General features: G+C 46.3%; 2 protein-coding genes across 2 annotated transcripts in view; one reads left to right on the plus strand and one right to left on the minus strand.

Moving 5' to 3' along the window:
- Positions 1-2908: 2908 nt before the first annotated feature.
- On the minus strand, positions 2909-6932 carry FRAT1 (FRAT regulator of WNT signaling pathway 1). Its single transcript, XM_033130965.1, has one exon. The coding sequence runs from the start codon at positions 6711-6713 to the stop codon at positions 5880-5882; it is 834 nt and encodes a 277-aa protein (XP_032986856.1). The 5' UTR covers positions 6714-6932; the 3' UTR covers positions 2909-5879.
- Positions 6933-7160: 228 nt separating this feature from the next.
- ARHGAP19 (Rho GTPase activating protein 19) overlaps positions 7161-16699 on the plus strand; it is a 61536-nt gene continuing 51997 nt past the window's right edge. The window contains exon 1 of the mRNA XM_033130963.1: positions 7161-7287. The gene's annotated coding sequence lies outside the window, so the exon portion shown is untranslated. The remainder of the gene's footprint in view (positions 7288-16699) is intronic.

The raw sequence follows: 16699 nt of genomic DNA on the forward strand, positions 1-16699 counted from the left end.
CTACCAATTGGGGGTTATGAATTTTACCTCCTGTGAGTCAGTTAATTGATAAGGGGGAGCAGTTAATAAACACCTTCTTACTACATTCAGTTTTTATTCTGTTGTATAAGGTCCATGGACGGATTCATTTCCACAATAAGAGAAACATACTCAGCCATCCAAGGCATGAAGGGTTATACAAGGTTGTTTCAATAGCCGATGGTCAAGTCCCAGGCCTTGCTGTGGTAGGACAGTTTGTGACATAAGACGCTGTTACGTGTGGGACATCCACCCTTACAATCTCCCTGAACCCTGCCCGTTAAACCTGTCCAGCCTGGGCACCCCATCCCTTCCCAATGCCTCAAGGAGCCTTGTTCTTTATAGCGTCTTCCCTTCAGTTTCTTCCTTTGCATATTCTCCATCCACAGCGGACAAGCGCAGGTCTCTCCTAGTTGAGCAAAATCCTTCCCTTGGCCCTCTTCTTCCTTTTTAGCTGCTGTCTTTCCTTTTCTGTCTTCTTCGAACTTCTAGGCACCACAATTCATCTCTGTTCTAAACACCCTAACTCCCTTAGCCTCCATAAGTCTGTTGATAACGCCCCATTTGTTTGCTCGGCAAATATTTACTAAATGTCAATACCCAGGCATTGTTACTAAATGCAGGTATGTTTCAAGCAGTGGCCTAAGCAATTTTACTAGCATTAGCTCAATGAATCCTCACAACCCTATGAGGCAGGGACTTTATTATCAAACTCCGTGAGTGAGGAATGTGAAGTTAGACAGATGAAGTGATCTGCCCAAGGTCACAGGTAGGAGATTTAAAGGAAAGAGCCAGGATGGTGACCCAGGCAGTCTAGCTCCAGAGCTGGCATTTTAACAGCTGCACATACTATACTGAGGCCTACAGTTTTCTTTTCAAAATGTGTCTCTTCTTGTCTTTTCCCCTCTCTTCCCACCCAGGCCCTTATCATCTGTTGCCTGGATGTTTTAACAGCCATTCAACTGATCCGGTTGAACATAAATGTTAGCCTTCACCCTCTAGCCATCCCCCACACGGAGTCCCCTGATAATCTGCTTAAAACATCCTCTTCATCTTGTCACTTCTCTGCCATCAAAGAATACTTAATCTCTTTGGGAAAAGAAGACACTCACATATGAGCTCCTGAGATAACTATAATGACAGTATGTAAAATGATGAGTGAGAACAAAATGAACTTGAAGATCATTCCCTGCAGGAAAAAAATTGTGTGACTTTCTCAGCACAAATGGAAAAGGTGGACAGGGCCGGCCAGCAGAGCTTCAGCTGAGCACTGAATTTGAATTAGAAGGGGAAGGGTTTTCTGAAAGGCAATGGGAGAGTTCAGAGCTGTGACTGCAGACTGTCCTCACCACACACTCTCCCCTTTGTAATATTCCCTGCTGCCCCTCCTCTACTGGTCCCAATCCTGAGCTGCTTTCAAGGTTTGGCTTTAAGGGGATCTCCACTCTCATTAAACCTCTTCTAGACTGACTATTCCCTTCCTGAGCATTTCTCTGAGCGCTTACCTATACAACAGGGGTGTATGCTCTATAAACTCGTCTGATCTTCAGAGGAGACAGGTTCATGCCTTTTAAGAAACAGAACGAAGAAGCCATTAAGAGGTAGGACTTCCCACAAAAGACTTAAACCAGTGGCCACCTTCATGCAGTAGCTTCCAGGAGTGATGTTTTATTATATTAATGTTTATTATTTGCTGTTTGCTTCCCATATGATTTAATCTTCACCCAATTCTTCAAGGTAAGCTCTATCGTTACCTACCATTGACAGATGAGTTAATTGAGATTATTGAGGTGAAGAACCCCTGTGCCAAATCACGAGGCTAGCAATGGAAGGCAGTGCCTGGAGAGCCCACACTCCTATTACGCCTCCTGGGAAACACTGTTATGGGCAGGTCACTTGTTCTCCCTTCAGTTATGGATGGAAAACCAGGAGGAAGCGCTGAACGGAGGGATTTTGCTCCTTTGCCTGCACCAGCCTCACTGTATTCAAATGGAGTGCAGCTCCGCATGGAAATCTCTCTGGGCTTCCATCTCTAAATGAGGCAGTAGAACTAGACCACCGAAGGCTGAGTTCTCCCGGGGCTGACATTCTGTGATTACTGAGCATTGGTGGAAGAAGGGGGAGCTAATTGAGTGAGTTAGTAATTTGGTTGCCAGGGTAACTCTTTCCTGATTGGAAGGAAGGGATCACAGGGTTCAACACAGACTTTGCTGGATAGGAAAGTGGTGTCTGATCTTCGCTCCATGTTTCTGTTTCTGAGCTGGAGAGAGCAAAAAAAGGGTGAAAACTGAATTCAAATATTGTAGCATTTATGCCTAATTTAGAATGAAATCCTAGGGTGGCAGATTCTATAGAGTTCTGTGTGGAACGTGGCATTCTCTTCAACAAATCACTTGTTATTTACCAATTTCTGGGTTTTTTTTTCATTGAGTTTATAGCTTTGGTCTCATGTCACTCAAGCCATTTTCTGTGGTCAGCTGTCTTTATAGGATGCTGAACATTTTGTAAGGAAATGGTTACAGCATACCTGTCTTTCCCTAGCTCAGCCTAGGGGCATGATTTTCCAGGGTTCTGATGGCAGGGCCACCACACTGGACAACTGCAGGGGTGTCGTTCACATTGTAATACAGGTGTGGAGTTGTGCACTGAATTATATTGAACTATGTATGATGATACCAGGCTATTGGAAAGAGGCCTGCACTGGATGCCTAGAGACCTGGGTTCTGGACTCCGTTAGGCTTTTGACTTCAAAAATGATTTTGTATGTCACGCTGCCCTGCCCCTTTCCTGGACTATTTTTTTCCACCTATAAAATGATCTAATAACTTTAAAAAATAATTTATGTAAACCCTTGTTCCAAAAAAGGAGTTTTGGGTGACTAGTAATCCCTTGCAGTTTTAAAAAGGTGGGCAGTTTTAGGGTTGTAGCGCATTTAAAGTGCCTGATAGTAGCCATTAGTTTTCTCCAGTCTTCCGTATGTGTAGGGAGGGGGGTTGAACTGCGTGAGCCCTATGGTTGAGTCTAGCCTTAAACAATCATTACAAGAAACCAGTACAGAAGCCAGCAGTGACATGAATCATGGCCAACTTGGCCTTGGATTGCTCCTAACCTTTTGACCTCTGGGAAATCCCACCCCAGCTAAGAAGCGGGGCCAAAGACTTCAGGGTTAGTCCAATGTCAGGGGAGTCAGCACCTGACCACTTTCCCTGGCTGCTCAGTGCCCAGAGGTGGTAGCCCACTGTATGTTGGAGGCTCCTTTCCTCAGTTTGTGTTCGAGCTGCCATAATCGCCTTTCCTCGCTGGGCAGCACTGGACTGAGCCCTCCACAATCCTTTCTGGGAAGTTGTGGAAAATGGCTGGCTTGGTGTGTTCTGGAGGTACTTCTTAGAGACCATCAGGGTCTGTGTGTGTATGAGAGAGAGAGAGAGAGAATGGCAAGCTACAGACAACAGGAATTGAGTCCAAAAGGGAGGAAGTTGGGACTGGAATCACAGAGCGCTTGATCCAGAAAGCATTTTTGGAATCATGGCATGCCCTCAGGGACAGTCCTGGGTAAGAAGGGGTAGGGACAAGAGAGTTTATCTGCAGGAAGTGCCAGTAACCCTGAACCCTTTTCTCTCATCTCACTTTTCATCTGTTGTACAGATGAGGAAACGGAAACTCACAGTTGAGCAACTTGTCCAAGGTCCCCATTTAATAAGTGGACTTGAACCTGGATACCCTGTCTCCAGCCTGGCTCCTTCCTTGAGGGAACAGACTGTATGTAGTAACTCAGAACTGGGGGTATAGAGATGGGCTGTTATGTCACTGCTTAGGGAGAGAATGGCAGCAAAGGTGCCAAGGGCAGAGAGAGGAGTCCTTTAATACCCTCCCAGCCAGCTTTTCCACCACAGACTTGCATCCTGAGCAACCCCTAACCACGAGCCGCTCAGCCTTACAGCCACCTTGTGGAAAAAGTCCACTTAATGACCACAATAGAAAGAAAAAAAAAGTGATTAGCCTCCCAGTCTGCAGTGACTGGTTGATCTGATGTTCTTTGCTAAAACATTCAGAGCCATCTTCATAAAACATCTCCATCACTGACGAGTAATTCAAAAGCTCTATCTAAGGTTTTGGTGAATGGGATTGATCCAAATCCTGACCTCACTTTCATTTCATTTCATGCCAGCACCAATACACACCCAGCCGTGCAGACCCTGTCTAACCAGTGAGCCGCTCAGACACAAAGGCGCTCTAATTACCATCTGCAAGCTAGGTCGACAAGGATTTCAAGCGTTTTCATGTTTATAGAGATCAGAGAAATATGTTCTGTGCATGTTTCCCTCCGACAGCAAGTATAAAATAAAACCAAACAAGAAACACAACACATTTATTTTAAAAAAACATATTTCAGTTAAGTTAAAATCCTATAATCAGGATAGCCACAATTCCAGACACTCCGGTGCGAAGTGTAGATATGTCAATAGCCACATCTGGATGATGAATAAGCCATTGAATCTTATAAAACTAAAACACCAACTAAACGGTCTTAAATCCCTCAGAGTGAGTGAACAGTATGTTACAAGCACTTGGCGGTTCACAATGGCACAGCCTGCAGCTTCTGCATTTGGAGGGCCACATTTTCTACTCGGTTTCTTTCACTTACAAAGGCAAGCTGGTATGGCTGGGGGAGGGGCAGAGGGAGGAAATCAACTCCATCTATCCAGGGAATTGCAGCTGTTATTGCAAATGGCCCCGGAGAGCCCATTATAAGCTGCTATGCGAGGCTGTTTCTTCCTGGAGTGCCCGTCACGTGGCTTCTCCCCAGCCCGGGCCCCCAGGAGCACCAGCACTACGCTTTTGAGTAGGACAGCAGGGCCGAGGGGGAGAGGAAGGACCGGAGGCCACGTCTCCAGAGCTTCTGTGAAAGCCAGGGGCGCGGCCGCCCTCAGGAGGCACCGGCGCCCAGCACGTCCCTGCCTCCCTGCACCCACGGTGGCGGCGGTGCGCATGTCCTCAGGAGACTCCAGAACTTGCAAAAAACACTGCGCTCTTTTCCGAGTACAGGCAGAACCCGGCTACTTTTCTGTCTTGCTGGAGCCCCACAACCCCATGTGCGCCCAGGAAACAGTGACCTTGAACTCGCGAAGAGGCGGGCCAGCTGTAAAAATACTTTCGAGAGGACCAAGGGTTCCCTCCGCGCCTCACCCTATCCTTTCCCCAGCACCACCCGACCCGGCCTCCCATCCCCACCCGGGGCGCACTGCTTCTGCTTTCCCCTACCACTCGGAGAACCGCAGCCAGTTGCAAAGCGGGGGCAGAGAAAGGTTACTTCTATTTAACTCCCAAAACGTCCCTTCACGGTACCAGGTGTTTTAAGAACCAGCACCCTAAAAGACACGAGATGGTTTTTTTGTGTGTGTTAAGTTTTCTAGTCTGGCAGATTGAGGTACTACGAAACGATCGTCTATTCATGTTCACCTCCCCCAAAAGTGGATCAAGGACCAGCCTTGAAAAAGCAAAGCAAGTAACGGATCATCCTCGTCGCGCGTGCACTCTGCGATCCTGAGAAGCGTGGACTGTGGCACTATGGTTGCCGGGCCGTGGAACTGCAAGCTGTGCCTCCAACATGGTCATACATAATAAGGTGTCCTATTGATTGTGAGCTTGGGATACGCTTTCTTCAATAGGGCCAAATCCTGTTTTTCAACATCAGAGCCCTTGACCTCAGTTTCCCACGAAAACACTCGCGATTTTTCGATTCATCGTCTTCATTACTTTCCCGCTTCCAAAAGCGCGAGTTCACCAGTCTGAGTAGAGATGTACCTCTCAGGGGAACCCCTTGCCCTCCAGAGGCTGGCGCTGTGGCCACTCCCGGGATATTAGCTGCCGGGGACAAGAACGCTGTCGCCAGTTCGGAGCTGCGCCCTCCTCCCTGTCGCGCCAGAGTTGCTGCAGGCCGCGCGAGGGCTGCGGGGCGACGGTGGCTTGTGCACCGGGGCTGTCAAAGGCCTCAGGAGCGGGTTTTGGGGAAGCTTTGCATGTAACTGCAGCCGTCGCGAATGAAGCCTTCGAACCGCCTCTTTGATGAGATTCCCGGAGAGCACGAGCTGTTGCAAGAGCCGGTGTGGGTCGTCGTCGCCGGTGCGGACTTCCGGCTGGGGCCCGCGTCGCTGCTGCAGGCGGCGGGAGGCAGCGGCGCCCCGCAGCCATCCTCGCCGGCACGGACCCGACAGCGGCTGGGGGGCGCTCCTCTTGTTGGCTCCCGAATGCCCATCTAAGTTGGGCTGAGGAGGCAGTGGGGACAGGGCGCTAGGGCCTGCGGCGAGCTCCGCCACAAAGTAGGGCGCAGACCGGCCCCGCACGCGGCCGCGGTCCCCGAGGACGCAGCGCAGGGCCCCCAGGGGCGCCGGGCCCACCGCCCCGGCTGGCGCGGTCGGCAGAAGCAGCGGCAGCCCGGGAAGCCCGACCTTGTCTGTCCGCACCGCCGCCGGAGGCTGCGGGGGCTGCACCGGCGGCCCGGGGGGCGCGCACGGGGAGGCCGGACTGTCCTGCGTCGCGTCCAGCTGCAGCGTCTCGCCGATCTGGGCCACCAGCCGGTCCACCTCGCCCGAGCCGCCCAGCGTCACCGACTGCTCCAGTAGGAGAAAGCTGCCCTCTTCCTCCCCCTCCGCATCCTCGCCGGCTTCCTCTTCCTCTTCCCTCCGGCAAGGCATGGCACCCCACCCGAGCACCCGGAGCTCTCCAGACGTCGCTGGCGGCTCTGTGGATCGCGGCGGAGCCTGGCGCGGCGATGAAGCCGAAAACCGGGCCGGGGCCGGGGCCCGGGCTGGGGCCGGGGGCGGGGCGGACGCGGAAGCCAGAGACCCGCAGGCACTCGTGCGGTGCGCTGCAGCCGCGGGAGCCGGAATCCTACCGGCTCTGGTTGATTTGTAAACAATGGGTGACGTTGCCGCTGGGCCCTACCACCGCGAGGGTGTGGGGGTGCGCAGTGCGGTTGAGGGGGACGGGGGTTCCCCTGGGCGGGGGTCCAGGCTGAAGCCTTGCTCCCTAGAGCTCCACAAACCTGAATACTGTCTGCGTGGACTCACTGGGTAGCTGATCTTCGCCTTCTCAGGCGGGAGTGTTTGGCATTTACAGAAGATGAGCACCGGCGTGGACTCTGTTGGTTTCTTCCACACACAAGCACAGACACTTTCACTCACACGCCCACACACTCCCCTCCTCTGAGCGCGTCAATTCGTCTGGTTTTGGCTTTTGCGCTTTTGAGATCCCAGGTTCTAGAGTCTGGTAAGTGATGACCCGGCGAGTGAGAGGAGGGTGGAGAGGTGACGGAGTCAGGCTAGGGATTTGTCTGGAGATTGGGGAAATGGGGACCCTGTGCTTCGATGGAGGTGGCAGACTTGGAATTGGCAAAGAAAAGCCACAGATTAATGTTTCTTGATTAGGAGCAATGGGTATGTGGGGTCTTGGATTGGGGCTGGCGTTACTGGCGAGGAGGAGGTTGCTAGTCTTGGGAAGAGCTCTGAGCTAGAAAGTTCTTTTAAGAAGAGTGCCTCAGCCAAGTAGAGGAGAATCCTGTCTGAGAGGGTTGCAGGAGAGGAAAATGGTGAGCTGTTTGGATGGAAATGGAGAGATGATCCAGCTTAACCCTTTAAGATATCATGATTGGCTTAATGATTAACCAAGACTTCATTTCTTAAAAGGAGGGACAGAAAAATCAATCATTTACTGTTATGTTGTTTGGAGGTTTTAGATGTTTATTCAGAATCCCAAACCCCTCAGGCCTAACTTCCAAACTCACCTGTAGGTAGACTTAGTGGACCAGCCTTTACAAGCCATTCAGGGGAGAGATTAGCAGGGTGATAGAAGTTTTGAAAATATTCAAAACTGGATTATAGTAATGGTTGGACCCCTCAATTTTACTAAAAATCATTGAATGTTCACCAAAACTGAGTGAATTTTATATTTAAATTATATTTCAATAAAGTTGTTTTAAAAATTAGCCACAAAGTATGCACACACAAACACAGAAGCCAGGTACTAGGAAACTGCTTTAAAATACTGAGCAGGAGAGTAGCATAATTTAGAAGAGAGTGCAAGAGGAAGAGACTGGAGCCTGGGGATCCAGAGAAGTAGAAAAAAGGGTCTTAGTGGGCAGGTCCAAAGATGATAATTACAGGAGCAAAACTGTAGGGAGGGATGAGATGGAGAGAACAGGTGGGAAGTTGTTAAAAAAAAAAAAGAGTTGGGCTTATTTTTGTCATGTATGGGGAGAAGAATATGAGAATGAAGGAAGAGGCAGTTTGAAGAAAGCCATTGAATTTTTGGAAATCTTGGAAATTAAATCTTGGAAATCCAGACTTCTACAGAGTGCCATAAAATTTATCACCTCATTTTAGTGGATTCCTTACGATTTTCTATATGTAAGTTCATGTCATCTGCAAATAGAGGTGGTTTTACTTCTTACTTTCTAATCTGGATGCCTTTTATTTTTCTTGCCTAGTTGCTCAAGCTAGAATCTCTAGAAAAGTGTTGAATACAAGCGGTGAGGGCAGACATTCATGTCCTATTCCTCACCTTAGAGAAAAGCTTTCAGTCTTTCATCATTAAGTATATTATGGGGTTTTCATAGATGGGCTTTACTAGCTTGAGGACATTACCTTCTATTCTTGGATTGGGGCTGGTGTTACTGGCGAGGAGGAGGTTGCTAGTCTTGGGAAGAGCTCTGAGCTAGAAAGTTCTTTTAAGAAGAGTGCCTCAGCCAAGTAGAGGAGTGTCCTCTCTGAGAGGGTTTCAGGAGAGGAAAATGGTGAGCTGTTTGGATGGAAATGGAGAGATGATCCAGCTAAACCCTTTAAGATATCATGATTGGCTTAATGATTAACCAAGACTTCATTTCTTAAAAGAAGAAATGTTGTGTTTTGTTTTTTCTGTCATGTTTTTGTTTTTGTTTTGTTTTTTTCAATCATGAAAGGGTCATCCCCTTATTGTAAATCAGTGTTCATTTGAGAGTGTGGTCAAGTAGCCATTTATTAGGTAGAATATTCTGAGCCTAGTTATTTAAAAATTTAATACGAAAACAATTGGTAGCAGTTTACAATTTGTATTTTTAATCTCTGGTTCAAAATCTGTAAGTTTCATATATCGTGTGGGTATGAAAAATGGTACAACCACTTTGGGAAAAGACCTGGCAGTTTCTTACAAAACTAAATGTACACTTATCCTATGATACAGTTCCAATCCTAGATATTTACCTAAGAAATAAAAACATATATCTGCATCAAGGCCTACAGGCAGACAATCATAGAAGCTTTATTCATAAAAGCTATAAACTGGAAACAGCTCAAGTGTTTATCAACAGGTGAATGGATAAACTATGGCACATTCATAAGATGATAACAGAATATGCTTTAGCAACAAAAAGGACGGAAGTATTGCTATATGCAATAATATGCAAAACAGTACTCTAAGTGAAGGAAGCCAGAGACAAAAGATCACATACCATATGATTCTGTTTATATGATGTTCCAGAACAGGAAAAATTAATTTATGGTAGGGAAAATAAATCAGAAGATTGATTGCCTTTGGAGAGGGTGGGGTGGGGCAAGGACTGAGTCAGAAGAGGCCTGAGGGAACTTTAAGAGTGGTGGTAATGTTCTATATCTTGATAGCTTCACTTGGGTTGCACAGGTGTATGCATGTGCTAAAACTCATTGAATTATAACTTAGAATTTATGTATGCAAATTTTACATGAAAAGAAGAAAAAACTATAAACAAATATTGAATCCTGGTTAATAGACATGCTGATGAGTCTAGGGGTGAGGTGTACTGATGTTTGAAATTTATTCCCAAGCATACAAATATGTGAGATGAGTTAATACATGAATAGACAGGTATGATAAAGCGTGTATAGTAAAATGTTAATGTTACTGTATGACCTAGCGATTCCATTCCTAGGTATATATCTGAGAGAATTGAAAACATACGTTAACACAAAAATTTGTACATTGGGGCCGGCCTGGTGGCTCAGGCGAGGCGGTTAGAGCTCCGTGCTCCTAACTCTGAAGGCTGCCGGTTCGATTCCCACATGGGCCAGTGGGCTCTCAACCACAAGGTTGCTGGTTCAATTCCTCGAGTCCCGCAAGGGATGGTGGGCTCTGCCGCCTGCAACTAAAGATTGAACATGGCACCTAGAGCTGAGCTGCCACTGAGCTCTCAGATGGCTCAGTTGGTTGGAGCACGTCCTCTCAACCACAAGGTTGCCAGTTCGACTCCCGCAAGGGATGGTGGGCTGCGCCTCCTGCAACTAGCAACGGCATCTGGCCCTGGAGCTGAGTCCTTCACAACTAAGACTGAAAGGACAACAACTTGAAGCTGAATGGCACCCTGCACAACTAAGATTGAAAGGACAACTTGACTTGGAAAAAAAAGAAAAGTCCTGGAAGTACACACTGTTCCCCAATAAAGTCCTGTTCTCCTTCCCCAATAAAAAAAAAATCTGAAAAAAAAAATTTGTACATAAAGATTCATAGCAACATTATTCACAATAGCCAACATGTAGAACAACTCAAATATTCACTAGCTAATGAGTGGTTGAATAAAATGTGGTATATTCATACAATGGAATATTATTCACTATAAAAAAGAAATGAAATACTGGTACATGCTATAGCATGGATGTACCTTGAAGACATTATGCTAAGTGAAAGGAACCAAACACAAAAGGCCACATATTGTATAATTCCACATATATAAAATTTCCAGAGTAGAAACAGAAAATAAATTAGTAGTTGCTAGGGGATAGGAGGAGAGGGGAATTAGGACTAACTTAATGAGTTTCTTTTGGGGTGATGAAAATGTTCTAGAATTAGATAGTGGTGATATTTACACAACAGAGTGAATATACTAAAAACCACTGAAGTGTACATTTCAAAAGTGTGCACTTTAAAATTCACTTTAAAGTGAATTTAATGTTATGTGAAGGATATCTCAATTTTTAAATCTAAAATATGTTAATGATAGCATCTAGGTGCTGGGTAATAGTTCACTGTCAAATTCTTTCATTTTTGTTGACTGTTTGAAATTCAGAATAAAATTTTAGAAAAAAAATAAGCCACAGGAAAGGAGTGATTCATTTTGTGACTTCATTTAGAACTGCCCAGGGCATGGAGGGCTTAGGGCTGACTATTGTGAAGGAAGGGAGGAAATGTACATACCCCTGCTGGCAGGTTGGCCGGGGAATTGTGTGGACTCATACTCCAGTGTTGGAAAACTGGAGACAATCTGCTGTGGGCTGACTGAAGTCTTGCCCACTGGAGAATTTCAAACTGTACGGCTGGAATGAAGCTTGCCACTTTTATTTATTTATTTATTTTTTACACTTTTATTTATTTATTTATTTTTTAACAGGACTTTTATTGGGGAACAGTATGTACTTCCAGGACTTTTTTCCAAGTCAAGTTGTCCTTTCAATCTTAGTTGTGGAGGGCGCAGCTCAGCTCCAGGTCCAGTTGCCGTTGCTAGTTGCAGGGGACGCAGCCTACCATCCCCTGCGGGAGTCGAACCGGCAACCTTGTGGTTGAGAGGACACGCTCCAACCGCCTGAGCCACCGGGCCGGCCCGACACTTTTATTTTTTATTTTTTTAAATAAATTTTATTGGGGGAATATTGGGGAACAGTGTGCTTCTCCAGGGCCCATCAGCACCAGGTCGTTGTCCTTTAATCTAGTTGTGGAGGGCACAGCTCACTGGCCCAATCGGGAATCGAACCAGCAACCCTGTTGTTCAGGGCTCGCGCTCTAACTAACTGAGCTACCCGTCCTCCCCAGAAGCTGGACACTTTCAGAGGCTAGCAGCATCCCTGAGTGATGGGCCTCCAGAGCAGCAAGGCAGACACGGCTTGCCCCTTTTTCCTGATCACTTCATTGCCTCCCAGCTTCCAGATAGAGATGCTCCAAGGGCTGGGCTGGTTGGGGAGGAGGGATTTGTATAGAGAACTGAAGAGATTAGGGGATTTCACACTGAGATACAAAGAGGTGTTAATGAAGTATTAAACACTTCTCAGTAGATTGGCATCCAGGAAGCTGGAAACCTGTAGGTAGAAGTTGAAAATATCTTGAGGCTGCTGACTGGGTGGAAAAGAACAGGCTGCTGGTTAAACAGGGTTCTAAGGAACAGGTGGGTCTGTAACTGGGTAGTTAAAATGGGTAACCAGCTTTGGGCTAACACTGATGAAGCAATGGGTCATATTTGCCATTTATAAAAGTAGAAAGGACTCAAGATTGGGAAGCAGGTTTAGAGGAATGCAGCCCCAGAGATGGAGCCTTGAGAAGTGTACTGGGTTGAATAGGTCCCCTCCAAATTCATGTCCACCCGGAACCTGTAAATGTGACTTTATTTGGAAATAGGGTCTCTGCAGATGTAATCAAGTTAAGGTGAGATCAAACTGGATTAGGGTAGGCCCCAAGGCAGTGACTGGTATCCTTATAAAAGAGGGAAATTTTGGACACAGACATTCAGGGAGCATGCCTTGTGTCAACAGAGGCAGAGATTAGAGTGATGCTGCCAGAAGCCATGGAACACTAAGGATGGCCAGCAATCACCAGAAGCTAAGAGCATGGAGCAGCTTCTCCCTGAGTCCCCAGGAAGGAACCAACCCTGCTAACGGACACCTTGATGTCAGACTTCTGGCCTCCCAAATTGTGAGAAGATAAATTTCTTTTGTTTGTAGGCCCAAGTTTGTAGTAATTTGTTACTAGTCCTAGGAAACTAGTGCAGGCTGTTTCGAGGAATTATTTAAAATGTGTAAGACATGGAGAAACTTATTGAAGGTTTTGGGGTAGTTCTGAGGATCAGTGGAAAAACTGAAGGGCTGAGAGCCTCTCTGATAGATGTTAGGTTATGCTCAGCTCAGCCAGGTCTACTGTTAGAACAGGCATAAAGAAGGAAGAGATCAAAAGACGAGGCCAATAAAACCTCATTGTATGTTGATCATAGGTTAAAAAAAAAAAAAAGTGGCCATGTCAGGAACACATCCCCACTGGGATAGTTACGATGACCCTATATGGGCTGATGCAGTTATTGCTCCCATTTCTGGGACTGCAGAAATGATTGTGCTGCTCTTGCCAAACAGATGGCAGTGGGAATGGACAAGAAGATGCTCCAACTTGCAAAGTGATTGGTTGTAGGTGTCAGGGGAAAGCAGTCTCGGATCTGCAGGGGCTTTGTGTCTGTCTGGATGCCTGGGACAGAAGTGGTCTCAACAGAATTGGAAATCAGGAGCCACGTGGTCAGGTATCATAACTCAGTATTTTAAAAGAAGATTCTAGTTTTATTTACTTGAATAGATAATGGTTCAAAATTCTAAAGGTCAAAATGAGTAAAGTGAAAGTCCTTCTCCATCTCTGTCCCCACGCACCCACCCACCCACCCACTTTCCTTTCCTGGAGGCAAACTATATTATCATTTGCTGTGTATTCTTTCAAAGGTGTGTGTGTGTGTGTGTGTGTGTGTGTGTGTGTGTGTGTGTGTATAAAATTCTGTTTCCCTTTGTTAAACAGTAGCTATAACAGAGGCTGCTGTTTGCCTCCCAATGACCATTTTCCACTTCAACAAGCCCTAAGTTGTAGCAGCACCAGAGCCACAAGACCACATTTCCAGGCTTCTCTTGCAGCTAGATAGGGCCATGTGATTAAGTTCTGACCAATCAATGATGGAAGTGGGAAATGTTGTGTGGTACTTTTGGAAAGTCTCCCTATTAGGAAAGGGGCCAAGCTTGTCTTTTTTTTTCCATCTTGTTTTCTTGTTTCCTGGAATGTGGAGGTGATAGAACTCTAGCAGCCATATATAAGAGCAGTGAACTTGAAGGCATCTCAAACAATGTCTGCAGACACAAATACGGTCCTAGACTGCCTACCTCTAGATCTCTTACGTGAGAAAGAAATAACATTCAATTTTGTTTAAGCCAACCAGGAACTTTTTTTCTTTTTCTTAGATTTTATTGGGGAGGGGGAATAGGACTTTATTGGGGAACAGTGTGTACTCCCAAGATTTTTTCCAAGTCAAGTTGTTGTCCTTTCCATCTTAGCCATGGAGGGCACAGCTCAGCTCCAGGTCCAGTTGCCGTTGCTAGTTGCAGGGGGTGCAGCCCACCATCCTTTGTGGGAGTCGAACCGGCAACTTTTGTGGTTGAGAGGACGCGCTCCAACCAACTGAGCGATCTGGGAGCTCAGCGGCAGCGCAGCTCAAGGTGCCGTGTTCAATCTTAGTTGCAGGGGGCGGAGCCCACCATCCCTTGCTGGAGTCAAGGAGTGGAACGGGCAACCTTGTGGTTGAGAGCCCACTGGCCCATGTGGGAATCGAACTGGCAGCCTTCGGCGTTAGGAGCACGGAGCTCCAACCACCTGAGCCACTGGGTCGGCCCCCAGGAACTTTTAAAAGACAATACTAATATAATCAGAAAATCTGCAAAGATGATTTGGAAAGAAATTCCAGTTAGGCCTATTAGAAATACTCAGATCAGCAAATGAAGCAGATAATAATTGTAGCAACCCGGTACTGATTGTTTTTTTAAACTGTTTTATTGAGATATAATTTATATACCATAAATTTTACCCATTTAAAAATGTACAATTCAATAGTTTTCAGTATGTTTACAAATTGCACAGCCATCATCATAATCTAGTTTCAAAACATTTGCATCACCCCAGAAAGAAACCTGTATCATTAGCTATATTGAATATTTACTCAATGCCTGGCACCCTGAAATGTGCTTTACAGATGTTATTTCCTTTAGTCTGCCAATAACCTCTGAGTTTGGTATTATAGCCTTTCATGGATAAGAAAACCAAGGCACAGAGATACGAAAACTTGTCCAGGATTACACAAATTACAAGGGCCAGAGCCAGCATTCAAACTAGGTTTTGGTTGATGTGAAAGCCTGCCCTTCTCAAACCACTACCTAGAAGCTGTTACCCAGGCTTTTCAATCTGGTCTTTGAATTCTGCCTCGTTCTTATTCCCCAAGGCCTGTTGATTCTTTCCTTCAGTGCCTCGGCCAGTAGTCATGGCCTATTTCTGGTCCCATTGCCGATGCCCTTCATGTTTCCTTGGCTGGGCTCATGCAACTTGTGTCTGGGCCCCAGCCTCTGTCCCTTTAATCCACTCTTCTGGCAGATCAACTTCCTACCAACCAACCCTGCTCAGGTTACCCCCCACCCCCGCTCTGAATAGGTTCACACTGCCTCCTGAGCAAAACCCTCAGCTCCTTAACACAGTATCCAAAACTCTCAGAGGCCTGGCCCTGGTCCACTCTTCCAACCTTATCTTGTCCTCCACCGCCACAGCAGCCTTTTGCTGCTATGAGACGGGGCCCTTACCAGCTTCCAAGCACACCTTACATGTTCCTGTCTCCCTATGTTTGGTCCTGTTCTTTACGCAGAGAATGCTTCTACCCATTGAACTCTTACTCAGTCCAGCTACAAACTTCCTCCATGAATCTGTCTCTGTTCTCCCCAGTAGACAGTGGTTCGTCCTGTCCTCTACCCTCCCACCCCATTCAGTTTCTGCAGTGGTTCTCTTACCGCATACTTCCTTTCTGTAGTTACTTGACTGGTCTAGACTATAAGAGCCTTGAGTCCAGAGGGTCCTCTGATTGGCCAGGACTGAGTCGTTTGCCCACTGTTATAGCCAGAGATAGGGTCAGTCCTACCCAAAACATTCGGAATGAGGAAAGGGGAGCAGAGGACCCCTAAAGAGATGCTGAATGCATCCAAACAGAAACCCATGTCTAGTAGAGGCAGCATGTAATTTTTCCATAAGGTCTGAGTAACCTCATTGTTTCACTTACTGTTTGATTTGTTTCTTTATTCATTTAACAAATAGTTGGTTAAGCAAAACCAAATATAGTCCTTAACCCACACAGCCTACAGTCCAGTGGGAGAAGCCAACACTAATCCACAAACAAATCTAGATGTGTGCTAAATGTAAAACGGTAACCTGAGACACAATTATTGAGTCCCCAGAAGGTTTTTATGTTTCCTAATCCAAATGACTGTGAAATTCTTTTAACTGGGTGACAAGCCTTTTATTTCACAATTAGAAATAATCCTTTAAATTTAGAAGAAGTACCCTTGGATTTAATTCATAGGGAAGTGTGAATGAATGAGCAAAGCAGCTCTCTCTTTCTACATTCTTGAAAGAAGCTCAATCCTATGGGTGGGGACGACTCCTACAGGGGGCTGAAGGATAGTTTCCTTCACTTTCTAATTTTGAATGGGGGACTCTTTGAAGCTGACTCTGAAGGCTCCTTTCTAGTGGACAGAGAGGAAGGGGAAGCCTTGAGGCCTTTTCTGACCTTCACTCTACTTCCTAATAGCTATAGATACTTTGCAAAATTTATCGCCATACCAAAGCAACCTCTATGAGAATGGATTATAGTGGCAGAGAAAAAGGATCCATCCAGGCTTCAGCTCGCATGACCGTGGAGGTAACACCCAACAACCCAACACAGTGGGTTCATAATGTACCGCTCGTTCCTGAACATCCCATACAAGTATATGTCACTACTTTGAAACTTACCATCGGCACCTGGGGGCCCCTGACCTGAGTGAGATCTGGAGTGGTTTTGACTAGAAGGCCAGAGAGATTCCAATTCAAAATGATTTGGTCGGTTTTCAGGCCTTCCAACTCAGTCTGCAAG

This window comes from Rhinolophus ferrumequinum, chromosome 16 (genome assembly GCF_004115265.2).
Source record: "Rhinolophus ferrumequinum isolate MPI-CBG mRhiFer1 chromosome 16, mRhiFer1_v1.p, whole genome shotgun sequence".
In the NCBI taxonomy this organism is placed as follows: Eukaryota; Metazoa; Chordata; class Mammalia; order Chiroptera; family Rhinolophidae; genus Rhinolophus; species Rhinolophus ferrumequinum.